This window comes from Microchirus variegatus (assembly GCF_963457635.1).
Source record: "Microchirus variegatus genome assembly, chromosome: 19".
In the NCBI taxonomy this organism is placed as follows: domain Eukaryota; kingdom Metazoa; phylum Chordata; class Actinopteri; order Pleuronectiformes; family Soleidae; genus Microchirus; species Microchirus variegatus.
Window position 1 is genome coordinate 11,148,932 of NC_139820.1, and position 22,493 is coordinate 11,171,424.

General features: G+C 40.9%; 1 protein-coding gene across 1 annotated transcript; it reads right to left on the reverse strand.

Annotated features, from left to right (window-relative positions):
* Positions 1 to 1,863: 1,863 nt before the first annotated feature.
* LOC310941130 (polycomb complex protein BMI-1-like) lies at positions 1,864 to 16,701 on the reverse strand. The gene is made up of 9 exons (XM_083906241.1): positions 16,643 to 16,701; positions 11,495 to 11,620; positions 9,992 to 10,088; positions 9,845 to 9,900; positions 9,629 to 9,758; positions 8,178 to 8,217; positions 7,942 to 8,040; positions 5,925 to 6,005; positions 1,864 to 2,564 (listed from the first exon to the last, which is right to left on the reverse strand). Exons 2-9 carry the CDS (start codon positions 11,610 to 11,612, stop codon positions 2,160 to 2,162), a joined length of 1,026 nt encoding a protein of 341 aa, XP_083762367.1. The 5' UTR covers positions 11,613 to 11,620; positions 16,643 to 16,701; the 3' UTR covers positions 1,864 to 2,159.
* Positions 16,702 to 22,493: the final 5,792 nt, after the last annotated feature.

The window sequence follows — 22,493 nt, forward strand, 5'->3', positions numbered from 1 at the left end:
TCGACCGCTGACTCGACCTAAACACTGACTTTGTTTGAGCTTCTGAGGAATCGAAGCATAGTGATGAGACTGTGGGGATTCACTTTGATATACAATATATGACTGTGCTTACTAGTCATATAATTGACTAGTAAGCACAGAGCATCACTTATAACTTCTGCTAAAATATAAGGCAACAATATCGATCAAAACGGTTGGTTTTAGTAGTAAGCCCTAAGGCTGAACAATTTTAAGCAAATATTTAATTGCAAATAAATTGTGATACGATACCTGCGATATCAGAGGGAAAGGTCATTTTTACATCATTATTCTCATATTTTAAAAGATTCCTGTGTGATATCTGTGCAGATCTGTGAGAAACAAAGAGGTTTTCTTCATTCTATAGATTATGATGTGTACAGGTCAGGACAATACTTATAGGCGCCATATGTAACAATGTGGCCAAAAACGGTTACTACACTCAAATTCAAAATACCGAGGTCTTTTAGGTTTCATTTTTCTCCGCCATCGTAGCTCAGACGGGACTGGCAACCCGTGGTTGCTCGGCAGCTGAGACTCTACTGACTGCAATGATTGGTAGACGGCAGTAGGTGGCACCACATGCCAAAACATGATTTACAGTCTGCAAAATAATTTTTTTTAATGCAAATATTTTGGCTGTACTGTTGTTGTTGGTGAGTTCAGTTTGTTATATGAACATTATTCCTGAGTCTCTGTGACATATTAGGAGGATTTTATGTCCAGTTGCTTTAGATTTCTCGTGACAGAGACAATTAAGGACTTACTTATTTATTACATAATGCACCTTTAATCTAAAAGGGTATTTTGTCACTCATTTTGGCTATAATAAATATTGCACCCCCTTGCGATTTGAAAACTTTTCGAAAAACTGCGATTAATTGTTAGACTCTAGACACTTTTTTTAAAATCAGCCCCTTCAAGATTTTAAAAAAGTGTTGTGAGCGTACAAAAGTGGAACACTGCTGCATCACTCTTCTCTAAAACACTCTCAGTCACTTCTGTAGAACATCTCAAAGGAAGACACGGTGCATATAGTCCATATTTAACTTGTGTAGTTTGAACTACCCAATGCCCAACATACGATCATGAAACCGTTTGAAATTTTGACAAATTATTTTTCTTCTTTCCTTAGTTTTCCCGACATACATCACAACAATCTGCTCAGATGATCTGTGAAGCATAAACAGGTCAGACAAACCTAGTAAGTAAACATTTTATTGACCTAAAACATGCACATATGGCTGATTTAAGAAAAAAAAAAAAGTAGTATCAGTTTGTTGAAAAGAAACAAAAAGGAATGTTGAAAAATGGAACAGATGTGGCGGAAAAAATTCAATCCAAATCCCTTTAGAGTTTGCCACGACGGAGGGAACACGGTCGCTGCTCACTTCCATGGTAGTGCTTGGACTTGTGTGAATGTAAATATAAATGCATCTGCTGCTGGAAAATACTTAACTGGTTTTGTTTTGTGAAACCTGACCTTAACAAAGTGCATCAACAGTTGTAAAGTAATGTGAGCGGATGAGTGCTTGCTTTTACTGGACATTTATACAGCAGTTATTAACAGGACAAAGGCAAAACTGATTATTCACTATGTTTTTTTCTTCCTTTACATCCAACCTCTGCAGTGAACTGCACTGCGATGCCTTTTCTTTTCTTTCTTTTTTTTTTTTTAAAGCATGTTTTTAAATGGAAGCCGAACCAACGTTGAGAGAACAATGGAAATGAAACAGACCCACTGCATATACAATACAAAACGATTACAATATCTTGTATAAAAGATAAGTTTATACATATGTATGCACACATGCTCAAATTTGATACATACTGTACAGTTTGTATGTGTGCACTGCTCTAGTCTAACACACACAAACACGCACACACACACACACACACACACACACACACACACACACACACACACACATACATACGAGTGTCTATTTGGCTGTACTTTCAGTCTTTGCTGTTTCAAACATGATAATCTGGCCCCAGTTTGTCCACAAGGAGACGTCAAACTCCTCTTTTTGCTCTGAAGAAAGAAAGAAAGAAATGCGGGAGCAATTCAAACACTGTCCTCCCTGCTGCTCCCGCCAACCCCCCCCCACACACATACACGCACGCACGCACGCACAGTGTTAGGTTGCCGGCGGCAAACCACTTTTGCTGCCTCCCCTCGCCTCCTCTTTGCCTGTTCCAGAGCTTGTGCCGTTGACAGTCACCTTGCGAGTGCTGGCGCCCTGTTTGGAGGCGAGAGTGTGTCGCTGAGTGTTGTTGTTGTTGTTGTTGTTGTTGTTGTTGGGCACAGTGGTACCGTTGGAGCTTTGGATGGCAGGAGATGGATTGTGGGAGACGGGGTTGGACTGTGAGGAGGCTCGGGGCGGTGCCGCCGCAGCGGGGCTGTGGACTTTGTCGCTCTGGGAGTCGCTCTCCGACGTGGGGCTGGTGTTGACGCCGTCGGAGTGGCCCTGAGCAGCAGACTGGGACGGCCTCCTGCGCTTCCGGGTGGGTTTGACCAGATACTGCAAGGGGATGGGTCCAGTCTGTAGAGAGGAACACACCATTATTACTGCTGCTGACGTGAGCTGAGACATCCATTTATCGGAATGCCGAGGTCCTAACTGGGTCACTGCGTCTCAGTTTGAGACACAGTGACCCAGTTAGAGTTCAGGCTGGCCATGGTTAGCCACTGTTAGCAATACCAGACAACAACACTCATGTGATATTAAAAAAATAAAATAAAATTAAAGGCGCCATATGTAAGAATGTGGCCAAAAACGGTTACGACACTCAAATTCAAAATACCAAGGTCTTTTAGGTTTCGTTTTATCCGCCATCGTAGCTCAGACGTAACTGGCATCCCGTGGTTTGCTCGGCAGCTGAGGCTCTACTGACTGCAATGATTGGAAGGCGGCGGTAGGTGTCAACTCTAATTCGCGCGTTCGCCACATTTAACAGTAACTTCATGAACAGATAGTGACGATGAGACAAACAGCCTCCCCGGGAATCAGTGGTGACGTGACCGCAGGTCTCAGTGCATCACACGGTCACAGCTCCACAGTCCACACCGTCATCAGTGTCACAATGTCCGACACTGAACACAGTGATAAAGTGCAGCATGTATGTCAGTCTGCTCTCCTCAATGAATCCACACAGCAGCTCGTTAATACATCGAAAATACGTTTGAAAATAAATGCTAATGAGCGACGAATAAATAACGAAAACCTGCTTTATCATAATATTTTATGTATATGTATATATATATTATATGTTTATGTATGTAAACAAAACCCCCTCATTGTCTTCATTTATTCACATTTCTCATAAAGTTTTCATGTCGTACTGTTCACTGACAGCAGAGCCGTTCCCGGGACACCACATGACCGCGCTTTGCTGTGCTCGTACACAGCTGTGACGTCACTCTGAGAAATAAGATTTGTCTGGGCTTTTTATGGCATTTAGGAATGTTTTTCAAACATGAAACTCCATGAATTAAAAATATAGAATATAAAGATTTATAAAAGCCTGTGTCCATGTCCACGGGACACCATGTCTCGAGGTGTCCCGTGGACACTTTTTCCACACTTTTACTCAATCAATCAATCAATCTTTATTTGTATAGCCCACAGTTTACAAAACATAGTTTTTCTCACAGGACTTCACAGGGTTGGTAACATCCTCTGTCCTTAGACCTTCGAACAGGGTAAGGAAAAACTACCAGTGAAAAAACCCTTGTAACAGAGAAAAAAGGTAGAAACCTTAGGGAGAACCACAGGTGAGGGATCCACTCCCTGGACGGACAGACGTGTAGTAGATGTTACCCAAAACATATAATACACAATGACAAAGAATAAAAAGTAAAAAGTCTTTAAATGCCAGGATCCATCTGGATTACTGGGTTTGTCACAGTCTGTAGTGAAGGCAATTGGGAAAATTGCTCTATCCAGTTCATATTATATATCCATGTGTGGCTACTGACAGACAGATTAGCGTTGCCATTAATTAAAAGTGAATTTTGAGCTTTTCATTTTAGGCAACAGTCAGTCCTCCTGGCGCATCCATGTCAAAGATATTAGCAGTGTGAATGCAAACTTCACTACAAACATGGCATATCATTTAAAAACGGTAAGCTAAGGTTGCTCCGTTCATTTATTTTTTTCTTAAAAGGTCCCATATTATATCCTATTTCTCCAAGTAATCTAGTTCTCTGGTGTCCTAATGAACATGTCTGTGACATGCTTTGGTCAAAGTACCATAAGGATTAAGCACCACTGCAGTTCAATCACGCTGCCAAAACAGCCCTGTTCAGAACGCTCTGTTATGTATTATCTCTTCAAAAAAACGAAACTTAAGGGACAGGAAATGACATCAGCCTCAGGGGCTACGGGAGCTTACAGCAGTTGGAAAATCATTTGCAGGCTCTAGCAGGCACATTGCCGTAATATATAACATATATCCACTGGACAGATAAATCCTCTGAGGCTAGAAGTTTGTGTAGAACTCTGTGCTGCACTGTGGAGCCAAGAATAGAACTTTTTGCGGACTTCAGGTTTCGGAAACCGTTGCCCTCGCCTGCACTCTTGCGTGTTTTATGGACAGTGTGTTGAGCTCCGCAAGACAACAAATCCAGGAATTTTGCACATTGTGACGTCCCAATGAGTGCAGGAGTCAACATCATGTGTTTTATCTCCTGTACTTAGACTGAGGAGGACCACAAAAACATGAGTGAGTCATCTTTTTTCACACTTCGCTGGCTGATAGGACCCATTTAATTGATTAAAAGGTTGATTTTGCATAATGTCCACTTTAAAGTGGACTTGCCTTTTGTGTTTAGGAGTAAAAGTTTTAAGTTAATAGTGTATTTGTGTCTCAGTCACGAAGCCGAGCTCCTATGTTCAGTCTCACTCTGTGCAAGGACATGCACAGAGCCAGATAATCTAAATATTCCTCAAAAGTTATTGTGCTGACATTACTAGTTGACATTGTACATTATTTTCGGGTTATCACGGGCTATGGTATTGCGGAGATGCACATAATGCAAAAATGCTGTCAGACTCTGTTGAACTCCAGCCGCAGCGCGCCTCAGACCCACAAAGCACAGCCCGATTAGTCGATTTTTTGTCAAAATTTCAGGGCTTAAGTCGACAAAGAATTTCTTTGGTTGATTACAGCCCTAGTGTTTATGTGAGTGTTCAATGGCTTTCCAATACTGTAAGGCAGGGGTTCTCAAAGTTTTGATACCTGAGGGCCAATTTAGGAACCCAACATTGGACTGAGGGCTGCCAAAGGAAAAAAAACCCAGAAAGAAATCCCATTTGTAATCATTTTAAGGACCAGATTGCAGTTCTACAGTTTAGCGTTAAGTAATATAAGCATTAATGTAATTTAAGCATTAATATAATAACGCTTTATAATTTACTGGGTAATTACCCAGTATTTTGGCCATTGTTCTTACCTTATAATTACAGGTTAATACCAAGTAACACATTTCTGTTACCATATATTTACTGGGTAAATAGCTAGTAATTGGGGGCTGTAGCTACCTGCTTATTACCAGCTTATAACCCAATAATACACTAAAATTCACCATATAGAAACCAGGTAAATACCCAGTATTTTTGTTTACACTTATTGGTCTGTATCCAGTAATGTCCAATAAACATTTAACAAGCTTAGTCGCTCCTGGATTAAAACTATCAACTGTAATTCATTGCGGGCCGCCAGAAATGTTTCTGCGGGCCGTCATTGGCCCCCGGGCCGCACTTTGAGAACCAATGCTGTAAGGTGATTGTATACAATAGGTTTTATATTAATAACAGAAGCCAACAACTATTTGCTCTACAAATAGCAGAAAATGAAAAAGCAGCAGTACTGAACATTATAAATCCAAATCTGTCACTCACTCGTCTCCACTCGTAGAAGTAGGCGATGTCCATCAGTGTGTAGTAATCCTTCAAGGGCTCGTCTCCATACAACACCTCCACCTGTAACACACAGTCAACACCATTTAAAAGCAATGATACGCGAAGAAAACAGCAAACTGTCTTTAACAAAAAGCAGTTTCAATTCAATTTGTCTAGCGCCAATGTGCATGTTTGGGGCGGGAATCACAAGGTACCTCACGATACGCGATAACATGATCCACGATACCAATAATACAGAGATAGAGCACGATATCTGTCTAACTGAAGAAAACAAAATGTCCGTGAAAAGATAAAAGTGCAGTTTATTTATTCACAACATGGAGAACAAAGTGCATAGAGTCTATGTAATGAATGTGGATGGAGCATCTCTTCACGTAGCTTTCTCCACCATAATCCAGCTGTAAACTCCCTCTTCTTCAGTCAGGTAACTTCAGCCCAAGTTTAGAGTGCCTTAATCCCAGACCCAGCTCTATTTCATGTTAAGCCAGGATCAGACTACATGAATTCAGGCTGATTTGTAAGTGATTTTGACGTACAGCACTTTGTTTCTGCTGCTGATGTTTTTAACCCTTCCTTTACCATACTGTCGTCACCGACAGGATTTGGCATGCATACTCAATACTGTAACTCTCTCCTTTCACCCTATGTCAGCTGAGATTGACATAGCACCCCCCACAAGCCTCATGTGGAGGATAAAGAGGTAGATGATGGGTGGACACCAGAAAGCAGAAAAATTGAGCTTTGCTCCCATATACTTGTCATTACGGTAGCTCTCAGGACTTCCACAGAAAGACTGTCCAATCACAGACAAGATTCACCAGCGCATCGCAAGTTTGTGACGTCTGACGGAGAGTAATGATTAGGGATGGGACTTTTTTGTCGACAAATCGATCGACAATCGACACGTGCGCACCTCGACAAAAAAATGAAAAGTAAAAAAAGTCGAAGTGTCACAAACACGTAAAGTTCACAACCATGGAGGTTAAAGAAGCTGTGCAAGAAAAGGTGATCCTGCTGTTCAGGCTCTCTGCGCTCTCACATGCGTGCGTCCGGCTCGTTCTCTCGAGTGGCTGTGTGCGCGTCCAAGCGTGTGTGTGTGCGTGCAGTGCGAACGAGGTTGCACTTAAGTTTAGGACGTGAGTGGGGGACATAACACAAGCGCTACATGAAGACGGCATCTCACACAGTCAAGATCACTGTACTTCACTCTGGTGGACACCTAACGAGCGCAGGTTCAAAAACCTGAGCCGTTTGGCGAGTGGCGACACACGCGTTCCAGCGGAGAGTCCGCTTTTTTTCCTTTTTTTGACATTACAGCCATGTTTTTGAGCCTAAAATGAAGTAGTACACTGTATAATAGTTTACGCCCCCACATTGCTGCTGTTGCTGCTGATGTAGAAAAAAAAAAAAAAAAAAAAGTCGACAAAAAATTCGACACGTGGACCTCGACAATCGACTCTAAAAATGTGTGAAATTCCCATCCCTAGTAATGATTGACAACTCCTTGCCCCGCCTCCCTAATGACCTATAAACTAGATTGTTGCTTTTGGCTACAGTGAGCAATGGCGTCCGAGAGAGAAAGACTGTTGTTGTTGAAACAGTGGCCGTTTCTCACTTTTCTGTGTCACGGAACGCAGTTTTAAGATAATGTGTATTAAGTGTGTATTAAGAGATGACGTATTTATAGTTTGGCAGCGACGTTGTCGGCGGTGATCAGCTCCGCCTCTGTGGACGCTCAGTGCGCACTGTGAGCCGGCACAGAGCAGCTTCGCTCGGCCTGTCCTGAGGACCAATCGCAGCTCTTGCCGTCTCCGTTGTCCCTTGACGGAGTGACGGACACTTAAAAAATATTTTGTGCAGTCGGAGACGACGCAGAGGCTTTACGCAGGAGTATAAATTGGGCTTTACACTTATACATATCATGAAATCTGATCCTGGCTTGAGTGTTGACTAACACAGAACCAGACAGTTTGCTGGTTGATCTGCGTTTAATTACCCGGTAGTTGTTGGGAATATCCATCTTGCTCCGGAGAAACTTTGCTAAGTGCATGACAGACATGGCTGCCGGACACTGCAGGAAACGTTTACCATTGGCCTGAGAACAAAGAGGAGAAATAAAAAAGAGCAGAGAGGCGACACATTAATCCAGAGGGTGAAGAACAGCAAAACCACATCACACATGCAGTTTGTCAACTTTGCTTCAAAACTGAGCAAAGCAGAGCTTCCTTTTACCTTGTCTCCTTCCACTTCTGAGCGCTGCTTCTCATTGTTTCTGCAGGAAAACAAATGGTACATTATGTACAATATTTATTTGTTGCAGCAATATGATGGAATATCAATTCTAATTTTAAGCTCATATCGCCCCAGTCAAATTTAATAGTTGATTTTTTCCCAAAAATGTGGGACTTACGGCACCGTTCCACTATACAGTTGTAGCATGGCATGGCTCAAGTCTACACAGTTTGGGTCAATTTCCATTACTCAATAGTTCCTCCTCAACGTGGGTGGAGGAAACTGCCGTGACTGTTTCATACACAAATCGCTGGTGACTTGTAAGCAGTTGTTTTTCGCTATAACTGAATCATTAGACTTGGTTGATTAAAAAGATTACTTAACAGAATTGTTCAGTACTTCCTGCAGGACTGGAGCACAGACTTTGAAGCTAGGTGTATAGTCGCCGTAGTGTGCTGGGCACGCAACAAAAATGACGCCATATCCTGTGTCGGACCGGGCGCGTCAGCTCCAAAAGGTGTCGCGGTGTTTGTATTACTCTTCTGTCCGAGAGCACCAAGACAGTCAAATGGCCTTATATTCATGGAAGGAGATTGCTACCACGTTACAAAAGGACAATGGTTTTTGCCATAGGACGTGAAAAAACATAAGGGATCAATTTGTGAAGGGCAAAAAACGAGCCCATGGAAAGAGTGGTGACGCAGGGGGAAAAGCCCTCCCAGTGATTCTGGTGGAGCTGGGATGGTTGTCCCAATACGTGAAAAACGAGATGGAAATTTTGAGACCACTGTAAGCGATAAGCTAAAATTCAATGGTGTAAAGTTTTTGCTTACTACTGTTGCTTGGCAGCGGATATTTATCCGGCCCCCTGCCATTGAGGCGAACACTGCAATGAACAACATGTTGAGCATAAACGCCTCCATGCATGCATGTAGGTCACATGTCGTCTGCGGAGCCCCGCGTCACATTGTCACGCGCAAGTATAAACAAGGCTCGACAGTCACTGACCTGAAATACCACTGAACGGGTTGTGATACGGCTCACGATCGCCGGCTTTCAGCAGCGCTGTCACTAAATACACCAAACTCCTCGGTTAAATATTGAGATTTTAGACTTTTCCTTTGCTAACGCGTGTTTTCAGGATTTTTTTTAAGTCCGTTTGATTCTTGTGTTGGATGTCGCACTCACTGACCAATCAGTGGCTGGCAGTCTGTGGACATCACATTTTAGTATCCGCTCAGCTCGCTTGGAATCTCAGGCGCTAATGGAAAATAAAATTTAAAAAAAGCTGTGCCGAGCTGTGCTACAACTGTAAAAAAGGGCTAAGAAAAGGCCCAGTATTTCTCTTTACCTTCCCCATCCTGATCAGACTAGAAATGAATTGGTTTCCAGGTCATTTGAGTTTGATGGCTCTGCCATAAATACCCCAGTATCAGAGCTGAGCGACTCACTTGTTCCTCTCGTAGAACTGTATGGACAGACTGATGATTTCATCTTCTGCTATGTTAAACGTCTCCACTACTTCCCCTGGTTCCAGCTCACGGTTCTCTGCGTAAAAGTCTCGCCTCCGTTTCATCTCATCTAGTTTCGGAGGAAAACAAAGATGAAAACTCAACAAAGACCAAACGATGGGAACATTACAGCCGCCTCAAATCACCAGGTCTTACCTTTGAATAAACCTGGAACAAGCTTATATACAATATCTTGTAGAGTTTTGTCCGCTCTTAGAGGGGAAAAGAAAGAAAGATTTCCAATATTAGAGAATATACAAACAGCATTCAGGTGTTTGGACTTTCTTTTTCAACCAGACTTACTTGATGCTGAGCTGTGGACACGTCTTGTGGACCTGGACGTCACATCGAGGACAGAACTTATTTGTCTCCAGGAAGGTAACGATGCAGGTTTTACAAACTACAGGAAGAGAGAACGGACACAGCAGTGTTTGAGCAGTTTTCAGTATTAATGTGTCGTTAACAAAAACACCTAATAATTGCCATTTAAAAAGAAAAATGATTGGCATTGGCTGATTATATCATTCTTTTTGATGGTGATCTATTTCAGTCACACGGTCGGTGCAGAGGTTAGCACTCCTGCCTTTGCAGCAAGAAGTCCCAGGTTTGAGGGGGGTTCTCCTGGGCTTCCTCCCATAGTCCAAAAACAGGCAATATGGGGATTAGGTAAATTGGACACTCCAATTTGACCGTAGGTGTGAGAGTTAACGGTTGATTGTATCTACAGTATGTGGAACCTGCAATGGACTGGCAAACTGTCCAGGGTGTGACCCCGCCTACTGCCCTATGTCAGCATCACCCTCACATAGAGGATAAAGCAGTAGAAGATGGATGGATGACCTATTTCATGTAATATTTAGTTTATGCATTATTTTTTATTGAAAATGTATGAATATAGTTGCAGTTAGACAGACCGTTTATTCAATAACTGGTTACTGACGTTAAGCAATTGTATAGTATTATTTCTCAGAGAGCACAGACCTCCACTAAGGTGTTTTAATCCACTGGATCTATTCTATATAGATCTTTACCTGCTTATAGCGATTACCAGCCAACATAAACATGAAAAAATTGATCCTGATCTGTGACGATATTGCTGAGATATACACATCTGGACTTAATCTGATGGTAGAGTGTCTGTTCCTGCATAATCACATTTCATTAAAATCCAATGAGATTTATGACAGTTTTGTACCTCCATTATAAGAGATACACATTTCTTGAACATGTGGTTCTTCTTTGTGACGTCTTTGGGAGCAGATTCTTACCATAATAGAATGGTAACATTACTAGAAGTATCAACAAATGGATTAATGTAGAAACTTTTTTATTTATGTTGATTTATTTTGCTCAATGAATGAAAAAACACTAAACACACTTTAACTAAACAAAAATTCCCTTGTGATGTGCAATAAAATGTTTGACAGTTCAAGGGGAGAGAATTACTAAGCAGCATAACTCAAAAATAAAGGACAGCTTCTGAATTTAATTTCCTAGGTTATAGCCTAAGGAAGAAATTAATAGATTTTGGTAATGTTCCAAACAAAGTTCTGAATTTTTTTATTAACCTTTGTGAGATAGAAGTCTGTATTGACACTGTGGGGAACTGAGTGACCTTGATGGAGTTTTGCACATTCTGCTTTCTGGAGTTGGTGTGACAACACTCACATCCCTCGCATGCAGGATGTTCTTCTCAGTTTATACAACACGGTGGGTTTAAAATGACGATCTCGTTCCTCACTGAGATGAACGGTGAAACACACATGCATTACATTCTCACGTGATGCTTAAATGCGTGGGACTTACAGGAGTGCAGGCACTCGACGATGGTTGTCGCATCGATCAAGTAGCCGGCGCACAGTGGACACGTGAGGTGTGGGTTCAGATCTGTGATTTTAATCCGGTTGGGCTGCATTTTCTCCATGTCCAGATCTGCAGAGGAAGCACATGAGGACGGGGAGGCTTCAGTGGGTCAGTCACATTTGCAAAAACAACTGAATCTAAGGCTTGTTCAGACTTCCAGATAGATCTGAACTGCAGCAAAACACATGAAGTCAGTATATAAAAAAAAACCTATCTGATTGAACCCACATTTGGAGGTGGTTTGAAATTTGATTCAAATCAGATTTCAACAGATGCATCTCGGTCTGTGGCTACTCAAATCGAATTTCCAAATTGCATTTTTACGACGCACAACATCAAAAGGTATTCATTCCAACTACAAAGGAGTTCTGCACCAAGACTTAACAGAGCGACCGTTTGAAGAGTGAGATGATGCATCTCCGCTATTCTACCATCTGTGTTTGTTACCAAAGCAACACCTGCAGATAAGCTGGTTATGTCTCAACACACAAAGTTTGGACACTTGTCCGTCTGCCTGAAAACTAATGTGAGCTTGGTGGTGTTTTTCCATTATACAGTTCCAGCATTACTTGGCCCTTTTCCACCAGCTCTACTCCACTCGCCTCAGTACAGCACAACATGGCATGGTTTGGTTGCATCTCCACTACCTAAATACCTTCTCAATGTGGGCGGAGTCATCATTGCACTGCTGCTTGAAGCTGCGGTGACTTTTACACACATACACAAACCAGTGACTAGTGACTTGTAAAGCAGCTGTTTTCAGTGTCAGTTTATTAAAAACATTTGTTCAGTATACGTCCTCCATGACCAGAGCACAGACTCCATCTGACACAGTCATATAAGCGGCAGGACGTATGCAGCTCGCCCCTCGCTGGACAGCATCACTGATTACGTGCTGTCCCTAAACACACCACTCCTCTATTAAATATTGAGATTTTTGACATTTCCCTGGTAATTGTTGGAGATTAACCCACGTTTTTAGGATTGTTAACTAGTTTTGATGTTTGTGTAGTCCTGTGAGGCACCCTGGCCAATCAGTAGCCGGCAGTCTGGCAACGGCACGCACAGTACCTACTCTGCACCCTTGGAACCTCGCCAGAGCAGGTACTAAAAAAATAGTATAGTATTGTATACCAGGTACTTTTTATTTTTACTAGTGGAAAGGCATCTTAACCGTGCCGTGACGAGCCAAATAGAGTCAGTGGAAACACTCCATTTGTTAGTACCTGTTATGATGAGCCAATACTAAAATGTGATGTCAACCGACTGCCTGCCACTGACTGGTGAGGGAGTGTCGGTGTCAGGAAGAGTCATGAGTGCGACGTCCGACACAAGAATCAAACTGGACAATGCCAAACTGTAGATCAGTTAAGAAGTAGGGATGTGAACCTTTGGGTGGCTCACGATTCGATTCGATTCCAATTCTTGGGGTCAGGATTCGATTCAAAATCGATTCTCGATTCAAAAAGTGTGTTAAGGTAAATTATGGCATCAAAACAATACCGTTTGTAAAAGATAATGTGATAATGTGATCACACAATAGCAAACTTAAGACAAAAGTTAACATGTATTCATTCAAAACAAATAAAAACTTACTAACTTTACAAAAAAATAACTTGCATAAATAAAAGCTTAGGCTAGCTGCCTTTTTCTCCCAGAAGTTACAAAAATAAACTGTACACAAATAACAAACTGGTGTTTTGTGTGTTTTTTCAAAATAGACACTTTAATATATATATATTATATATATATATATATATATATTTTTAATCAATTTTTGAAATGTATGAATCGATTCAGAATCGTGGATGATTAGATTGTTTCCCCCCACCCCTGTTAAGAAGACTTAAAAAAAAAAGCAAAGGAAATAAAATCTAAAATCTCAATATTTAACAGAGAAGTCTGGTGCACTGCTGAAAGCTGGCGATCGTGAGCCGAATCACAACCCGTTCAGTGGTATTTCAGTTCAGTGACTGGATCAGACAGAGTCTGTGCTCCGGTCATGCAGCACTTGGTCAAGTACTGAACAATTCTGTGAACAAATCTTTTTAATGATCTGATTCAGTTGCAACAAAACAACTGCTTTGCCCGTCACTAGTCAGTGCGTTTGTGTCGGGTATAAAACATTGTCACATGCAGTGCTATGACGACCCCGCCCACTTTGAAGAGGTACTATGAAGTAATGGAAAACGTAAGAATAAATGTAAAAATGGAAGAATTAGTGAGCTCTAATGGAGTAACTGTAGATTGTAACCCTTCCCTTTCCCAAGTGTGTAATGGAACCACGGTGGTCTTCACATATCAGAAAGGATGATTTTGCTGTAAAACATGAAACGCATGCTCCGGCCTGTGTGTTAAAGCTCACATAGAGTGGTCCTGTTGCACATATATGTTAGTTATGGAGGTCTACTTACATACATTAACTTGTTTTTATGGTCAAAAACCTCCTAGTTGCTGGAAACGAGCTGATAGAAAGCTGTCCTTTTTGAAGCACTTGTCAAACGTGCTATTTCAGACATAAATATCCCCTGAGAAGACAGACTGTGTTGTGAATGGCCAGTACCCCGGAAGTGACATTCAGCACACCCGCTCTCAGAAGCGCAGCTCCCCCCTCTGGAACGGTGGATGCACTGCTCCTCATTATCAAAACATTGTTTTAACAATGTTTAAAAATAGCTTCTTCACGACTCCCCGCCGCAGTCCCTTTTATGACTTTGACCCGGAGTCAGACCCAGAGTCAGAAGACACTGTCGCTCGTGAAACACCTCCACAACGGACGTTATTCTTCTTCTGCGGTTCAATGTACGCAACCGGATGTGCCCGGACTAGTGCCCGGAGCAGGAGGATCTGCTGTTCAGGAGAACCGGTGTTTACGTAACTATAACGGGATTTTCAGAGATCTCGCTGAGTCCTAATGTTTTGTCAACTTAGAAAATTAAAGAGGCTCCCCATTAGAAAAGCACTATATGACTCAAATGTATCATCATCCTTACATCAACATGCACAATATACACTTCAGTCTGCTTCAACTGAGATAACTGGAGAATGTTCCTCAGGCTACTTTTGTTAGGCCAAGATCTTACCATAAAGGGAGATGTGTGTTTTTATTTTGTCATGTTTTTCTCCCAATATGGCCGCCGATCCACCTAATGTTGTTGATGGAATGAAAATAATGAGTCTAATATTTGTCTGTGCCTGCAAAAGCTACTATCTATCTATTACCACTGAATCCAAAGCAGAAACATTAACACTGTCGACTGTACTTGTTCATCACAAGTCATATCATCATTGCATCTTATATTGTGTAGCATTAGTCCCTGCGTAAAATGTTAGGGAGACACTGATTTTTAGATTCTTCATTGATTTTACTTTTGCATTAATATTTTATTGTATATTTTAGTATAATGGAATAGTATTATTTTGTCTGTCAGTAACCCAGTTAAATCTGCTGCCTTTCTTGGTTAAATAAATGTTATTTAACACATCATCACTGCAGCATTCAAAAACATTTTTGCTTATCAAAATTTTTTCCTGATATTGTGGAGCCCTGCATAAAAGGTTAGGCAGATACTGGTATAGATGTTTTAATTGATTCAATCTTCCCTGTTTGATTATCACATTCAGACAATTTTACAAAACATAGTTTGATTCTGTATGTTTTTTTTCTTTTACGCGATTATTTCTAATATTTCTGCACATTTTTTGTTTTATTTGTCCGTTAGTAACCCTGTTAATACCCTGATATTGCATATCGCATGATTTCATGATCATGTGTATCAAAACATAGTCACAACATGAGCATTTTTGGGAAAACACTGATTGTAGATTTTTGCACAGATTCCACTGAATATTGACACTTTTTCTAGATTTTTAGATTCTGTACTTGGTTTTAATTTTACATGAATATTTTTATGTTATATAATTTTTTCCATCAGTAACCCTGTTAAATCTGCTGCCCGTTGGGACCCTCTTGCATCTGAGTTGTGTGATGTCAATGAGGCTTTCTTGGTTAAATAAATAGATCATATCAGTATCCAAACTATTATATATGACATGATTATGCAGCCTTGGTCAAATGTAAGTTTATGACATACATTTGATTCCATCCATTGTTTTCCTTTTAGATTATATTTTATATTTCATAATAGTTTGTTATTTTGTCCGTTAGTAACCTGGTTAAATGTGCTGCTTCGCTGTCTTAGCCAGGACAATCTTGTAAACGTGATTTTCAATCGTAATGAGGCTTTCATGGTTAAATTAATGTTATAATAAACAGATTACACAGGTATCTTTCAAGCCTAATTCAAACCACATGTAGAGATGGTTTGAAATGAGTTACAAATCAGATTTCTGCAGCTGTATCCGTCTGTAGCTGCTCAAATCGGATTTACAGATTGTATGTTGTATTGCATTGTTATTATTATTATTATTTGGAATAAAAGCAGACACTTGACAGTGTGCATCATGTTCGTAGAGACTGTTGTGAGTGGCTGCTCCACAGCTCCAGCTCCTTCAGCCTCAGACAATGTCCATGTCTGCAGCTCGTCCTTGGGACAGCAGGTAGTGAAACCACAACAAAGGCAGATGCTGCTCCACGAACACGAGTCCACCGAGGACAGAATAACGTGTTTTTAGAGCAGGATTCACGCAGCAGAAGTGGGTACGAGCTGCTGCTTTCACGGCAGCAGGCTGCTGAGCTGAATGGCCCCTGTGTGTGGCCTCATCCCGGGCATCAGCAGCTCTGCTGCTCCTCCACCAGCGGAGCAACACAAAAGAGCGTTTCCTTTTTCTGCGGAGCCTCGCGCTCCCGCACCGAGCACCGCAAACCCACGCAGCCGGCGAACACCGCGCGGCGGCTGCGTTACCGAGGAGCCGCAGGGCCACGGTTTCAAACCCGAAAAGGTAAGAAAAAAAAAAGAAAAAAAAAAAAGAATCACAAGTGGTACACAAAGCAGCCATCTTAAATTCACTGACAGGGCTGTGGAACAAGAGAGGCTGAAAATGTGACACCGCTCCCGGGGCTGTGGACTCGGCGAGCGGCGGATCAGCGGCGTCCACGATGAGAGGCCGCAGACGGTGAACGGTTCCTACCTGATGTGACATCAAAGTTCCCCTCAGCTCACATATGCGCGGTCCACGCAAAATAAAGCAGCTCCAGACTCGCGCAGAATTTGCAGCAGCGCCAGAAAATGGCTTTTTTTTCAGCACCGTCAGAGGACCGCCCACTTTTACGTCACGTGACATTATTTTGTCGCCTCGTTCACGGGCCAGAGAGAGAGAGAGAGAGAGAGAGAGGGAGAGAGAGAGAGAGAAGGCCCGTTCAGAAGGCCCCACTCACTGTACACACACACACACACACACACACACACGCACACACAAGAATAACCAACAATACAGCAATGCATCGTTATTTATTTTAATTACCACAGCTTTATTTGTTTTTGTCTCAGTATGTCTGTTCAAACCTGGCAGTGATTTAGTTTTGATTGTAGGCCTGTGTGTGTGTGTGTGTGTGTGTAGGAGGCCCTGCAGGCCTCATGTATGTGTATGGCCCCCATTCACACCTGGTATTAAAGCTGCAGTGCGTAACGTTTATGCCCTATCCACACGGAAACGGAACAAACTGTAAACTATCCTTTACTTTGTCGTTTTGACAAAGTTCTTTGAAAGCATTGACAGCATCATTTCAGGAAATGTCTTCATCCACATGAAACAACTCTAAATGCTGTAGTACATATGCCAGGCCTTTATGTGGCGCCGCTGGCACACCAGCAACATCGTGGCATGGGGCCCTGATGTATGGCCGGCCCAGTGGTTCCCACCATCTCACAATGTATTTATTTATTGTAATATTTTATGCATCCCAAGCTTATTAATGCTTTATACGATATGATTTATGGATTATTAATGCTTAATACTCCTAATGCTTTATACAATAATAATAATATGGTAAAGTAGATACCCTGGATTCAATCCTACAACCTTGCCAACAGAAGTCCAATTACTTAACTGCTAGACTACCATTGTGTATTATTAGTGTCATTACCCGATTTGCACCAAAAACCCGTTCTGCGCATTTGTTTGGCTGAATTCCTAGAACCATAAACGCTCAGACACCTCTCTTGCCGCTCAGTATCGTAACTGAACTGTCTTGGTATCGCGGGTGCGAGCGGTTTCAAACCTTTCAGAGGATGGATGATATTAGCACCATATGCTTATGCTATTCAGAACCGTTTTTAATCGTGATGTGTCCTTCAGCGTGAGAAATCGGAGGTGTGGCGTGAGAGCGTGAGAAGTCAATCAAATGTGCGAGTCTCACGGCCAATGCGTGAGAGTTGGCAGCGATGGAAATAGAAGAATTTAGAGAGAATTTGGAGTTTAGAATCTCTGCCCAAATCCCAACAGACACAGGTCAGGCAGAAATTTACCGTCAACTTCCTTTCCTTAGGCCCTGACAGGCCAGGCTTGTGGTCTTCTTGGTCAATTACGTAGTTTTTTGTTTTATTTTAGGAGTAAGCATGAAGACAACACGATTTGCCTGTGTGCAACAGAACAGCACATTACCTGTGCTCTCTCTTGTCTCTTCTGCTCGGCTGGGATGTGTTCAGTGATGCTCATAAAATCCGCTCACTCGCTCTTGTCTCCTCTCACAGCATCGTGCACACATATACAATTGTCCTGTCTCTAATATAGGTGGGGACAATCTGTCTTTCTTCAAATATTGGTGGGGACATGTTGTTATAACTGGGCGGGTTTAAATCGGGCCCAGGCTCATAATTACAGTTAACAGGTCGGGTTGGGCTCTGACACATTGTGCATAGGCTCAGGTGGGGTGGGGCTGTTTTTTTGGGCCCAATCTAAACTCCTAAATAAAGAAAAAGCAAATATTTAGTTCACATAAAGGGAACAGACCAAACAATCTCCAAATACAAGAGGAGGAGGATGACGAAAATAGTGATCAACAGAGGTGGGACTATGACATCATCGTTTTCCCAAAGTAGTTTATTGGTTTTCTATACAAAAATGTAAGGGTGGTCTCCCAAAATGCTGTTTCCATGATTAAAAAAACTTTGGTCAGTTCCTTAGTACGGTTTCTTGATAGAAGTTGAAGTTGAAGATATCAATTGTGTTACCTTTAAATACAATAAGGGACTGTCTACACAAAAACATTTTTGGTGAATACTTCAGTTTTTGAACGTATCTGTGTTTTAGCCAAACGGGGAACACTACAAAGCTATTTTTTGGAAATCTCAAACCCCACCCTTCTGTTTTCATGAACAACCAATACACTACTTGATGATGTCATCATTTCTTTGGGTCTGTTTGCATTATGTTAACTTTTCTTTTCTTTCTTTCATTCATTCATTTTCAAAGTCATTATGGCTATTTTCTAGTAAAAACCCAGATTTTCCAACTCAGAGCAGCAACACATTTTGAAATGGGATTCTAAGATAGATACGAACACTGCTATCTTTACTGTTACAGTTTTGTTTACGATTGTTTACACACTAAAATAAACATTTCCCAACAATTTGCGAAATTCTACCCCAGGGAGCAAAACACCTCCACAGATTTGCACAACACTACACACAATGTCTGCTTCACCCTTTTTGCAAAACATTACACACAGTGATTTGTAAAACTCTACACACATTTTCACACCTTAGACACAGATAAAGACTGTGAGGTTACTTCCTTGTCATTACAAAGCCACGGATTGCCAATGATGACCACGCTAATGAACAAAATGGATAATCACATCCACCAGGTGTGGAAGCACACGTGATAATTTGAAAATGCAGCACTCAGGTGTGCTATAAAAGGCAGCAGGTGGGTTCACCTGTCTTCCACAACAATGGAAGGAGCTAGAAGAAGAAGAAGAGTGAGAATAAGAGGGGGAACTCAAAGAAGAGATGAAGGAGGTAGAGGAAGAGGAGAAGGTGGAGTACTTCATACATGCGCTAATCAGTTCCAGATTAGACTACTGCAATGCACTGTATGTTGGCATTTCCCAGACTTCTCTCAGTCGCCTTCAACTTGTTCAAAACGCTGCTGCCCGTCTTTTAACCAACACTAATAGAAGAGAGCACATCACCCCTGTTCTTCACTCTCTCCATTGGCTTCCAGTCTCTTTTAGAATCGATTTTAAACTTTTAATGTTTTCCTTTATAGCTCTTCATGATCTTGCCCCATCTTATTTATCTGAGCTTTTAACTGTTCGTGATCCGGGTAGAGCTCTGAGGTCAAACAACCAAATGTTGCTGGAAGTGCCCAGGTCAAAATATAAACACTGGGGTGATCGAGCCTTTGCTGTTGCTGCTCCCAGGCTCTGGAATAAACTCCCTGTTGAGATGCGTCTTATCTCTGACCTGGGCCTCTTCAAATCAAGGCTAAAAACCTATTTATTTAGGATGGCTTTTAATACCGAGTAGTATGGTGACACTTTTTTATCTTTTATCTTCTTATCTTTTATCTGATTCTATCTTATTTTATTTTGCACTATTTTATTGTTTTTACTGTTTTTAATTACTTTTAATTGTTTCCTCTTTATTTATTTATTTCTTGTAAAGCACTTTGGATCACCGAATGGATTGTTGTAAAGGGCTGTATAAATAAAGTACATTTACATTTACATATACATTCATTGATTTCATTGTTGGTTGATGTAACTGATTATGGTAAGAAATACTGAAAATAAATACTTGAAATATTCAGTCTGCAGCATCAGTGTTGTGTAGTGCTTGGTAAGTTTATAGTTGGCCTATTTGTGTACATTCTCCCTATATCTCAAACTAATCATGAAAAAATGTTGTGGGTTTGTCACTATTTTTTTGTCATCTAAATTATCCTTTACATAACAATGTCTGGCCAAATTCTAGTACATGCTATTTCCTAAACTTAGTTTTTCATTTATCACAGCAGTGTGAAACTGGCTGCAATAGTTCATGGATGACTGTGTTGGTTAAATGGAAACTAATAGCCTTTTCACAAATATGTGGATATGTTTTGACTGAAGTGTGTCACTTTGCAAACAATCTAGGAATTATGTAAATTGAGTGTGGTGTTTGGATAATTGTGATTTATATTTTGAAAAAAAGTACCCGGCTTTCAAAATTGCGTGTAAACAATATAAAAGAACTGTAATGGCACCTCTGTCATATGTGTAAACGTACACATTGTACATAGAGCAGGGGTGTCAAACTCATTTTCCCTGAGGGCCACATCAGCATAATGGTTGCCCTCAAAGGGCCAGATGTAACTGTAAGACAGAATAAATTGGCTCCTTGTTTGGTGTCAAAATGCCGACGTAGATCATAGTCTTTGACGACCGACACCGCCTCATAACACTAAAGACATACCGTTTTTTCTCCTTGAAGCAAAAACATGTTTTCGCCTTCCCATTTTTCTTGTCTGTCTAACTGTCTTCCATCTGCAACAATCTTTCTATTCATGGACATTTTGGGATCATTTGTTGATATTTCAATCTCAATTTCATTTGTCGTATGATGCATATACAATGATACACTGCAAACTAGTGGCACACGCTTTGACTCTCTTTCTCCTTCCAGTTTACTTACTCGGCCAAAAAGACTCAATATTGTTTATGTGTTAAGGATTGTTTTTCTTGCAATAGGCTATTTCATGATAATATTGGAATATTTACTCATAGAAGTGCTTTATATTGAATTGATGCTCCTATATCAGATTTTTTTACAAAACCCTGATTTTTGTTGTTGTTGATTACTCTGCCTCTGAAACCTTCTGACCTGACCGATATGCAAATTCCACTGGTTAAATAATCAGTTTCATTCTAAATTTTGAATGGATATTTGACTCTCAAATCAGCATTCATTCCAGGGTCAAATGAGACTGCAATTAATGTGGGTTTTTATCTGCTTTGGCTCTGATTTTCGTTGGTGGGAATACAAGAACCAGATGAACATTCTTCATCGCCATATTTGGCAGTGTTGCTAAATATGGCGTTATTTCCATCATGGTAAAACATGTATTCATGTTTCCATCCGTTAGCATAGCTGTTTGCCATGACTGTTTTTCGCAAATTTTTCTTTTTACAACTTGGGAATTCGAACAAGGGAGTAAAAGACACATAATAGTAATGGCAATGCTTTATGCATATGAAAAAATATATCAAGACAACAAAATTATTGGCTGAGATGCATGTGAATTTACAGTTTTTCTCGATTGTTTACACACATTTTCTGAAAGCATGCCAAATGCAGAGAATTGTGTGTAGTGTTTTGAAAAAAATGTGTTTTAGAATTGCAATTTGAGTTTAAAGCAGGAATTGTGCTTGTAGTTTAGCAGAGTTGGTTCAGGGGGTTGGTGCATGAGATACCTGTTGTGGTCATTGTGTCTCAAGTACCAGTATTTGTGTGTAAACAATTGAGAAAAACTGTAATACCAGGGAAGTGAACTGACAATGAAAGACAGAGATAGAGAGACACACAAACAGCTGTAGCTATGCCTCCTCCTGCTGGTTGTGATGGAGAATTATTTATGAATCTAAACAATATTTAGCATTTGCTACTTTTATGTTCTTTTGAAAATATTTAATTCAAGATTAAATATTGCATAGTCACGTCGGTTATATAGGTACAAGAATAAATATGCTGGTTTGGAGAGAACAATCTAAGACATTTATATCAAAGATAACAAAACAAATAGAAAACCTATACCTATATATATACACTCTGTTTGTCTCTATGTGTCCCTGTGATGGACTGGTGATCTGTCCAGGCGTCCCCTGCCTTTCGCCCCTAGGTCGGCTGTGATTTACATTAGCAACCCCTGCAACCCACATGTGGAGGTACACATATACACTATATCGTGAAGCAAAATAGCATTTAACCTGGATCAAGTTTACAATAAACTTTATGGACAGTGGGGACAGGGCTACATAAAGTGTATACTATACAATCAA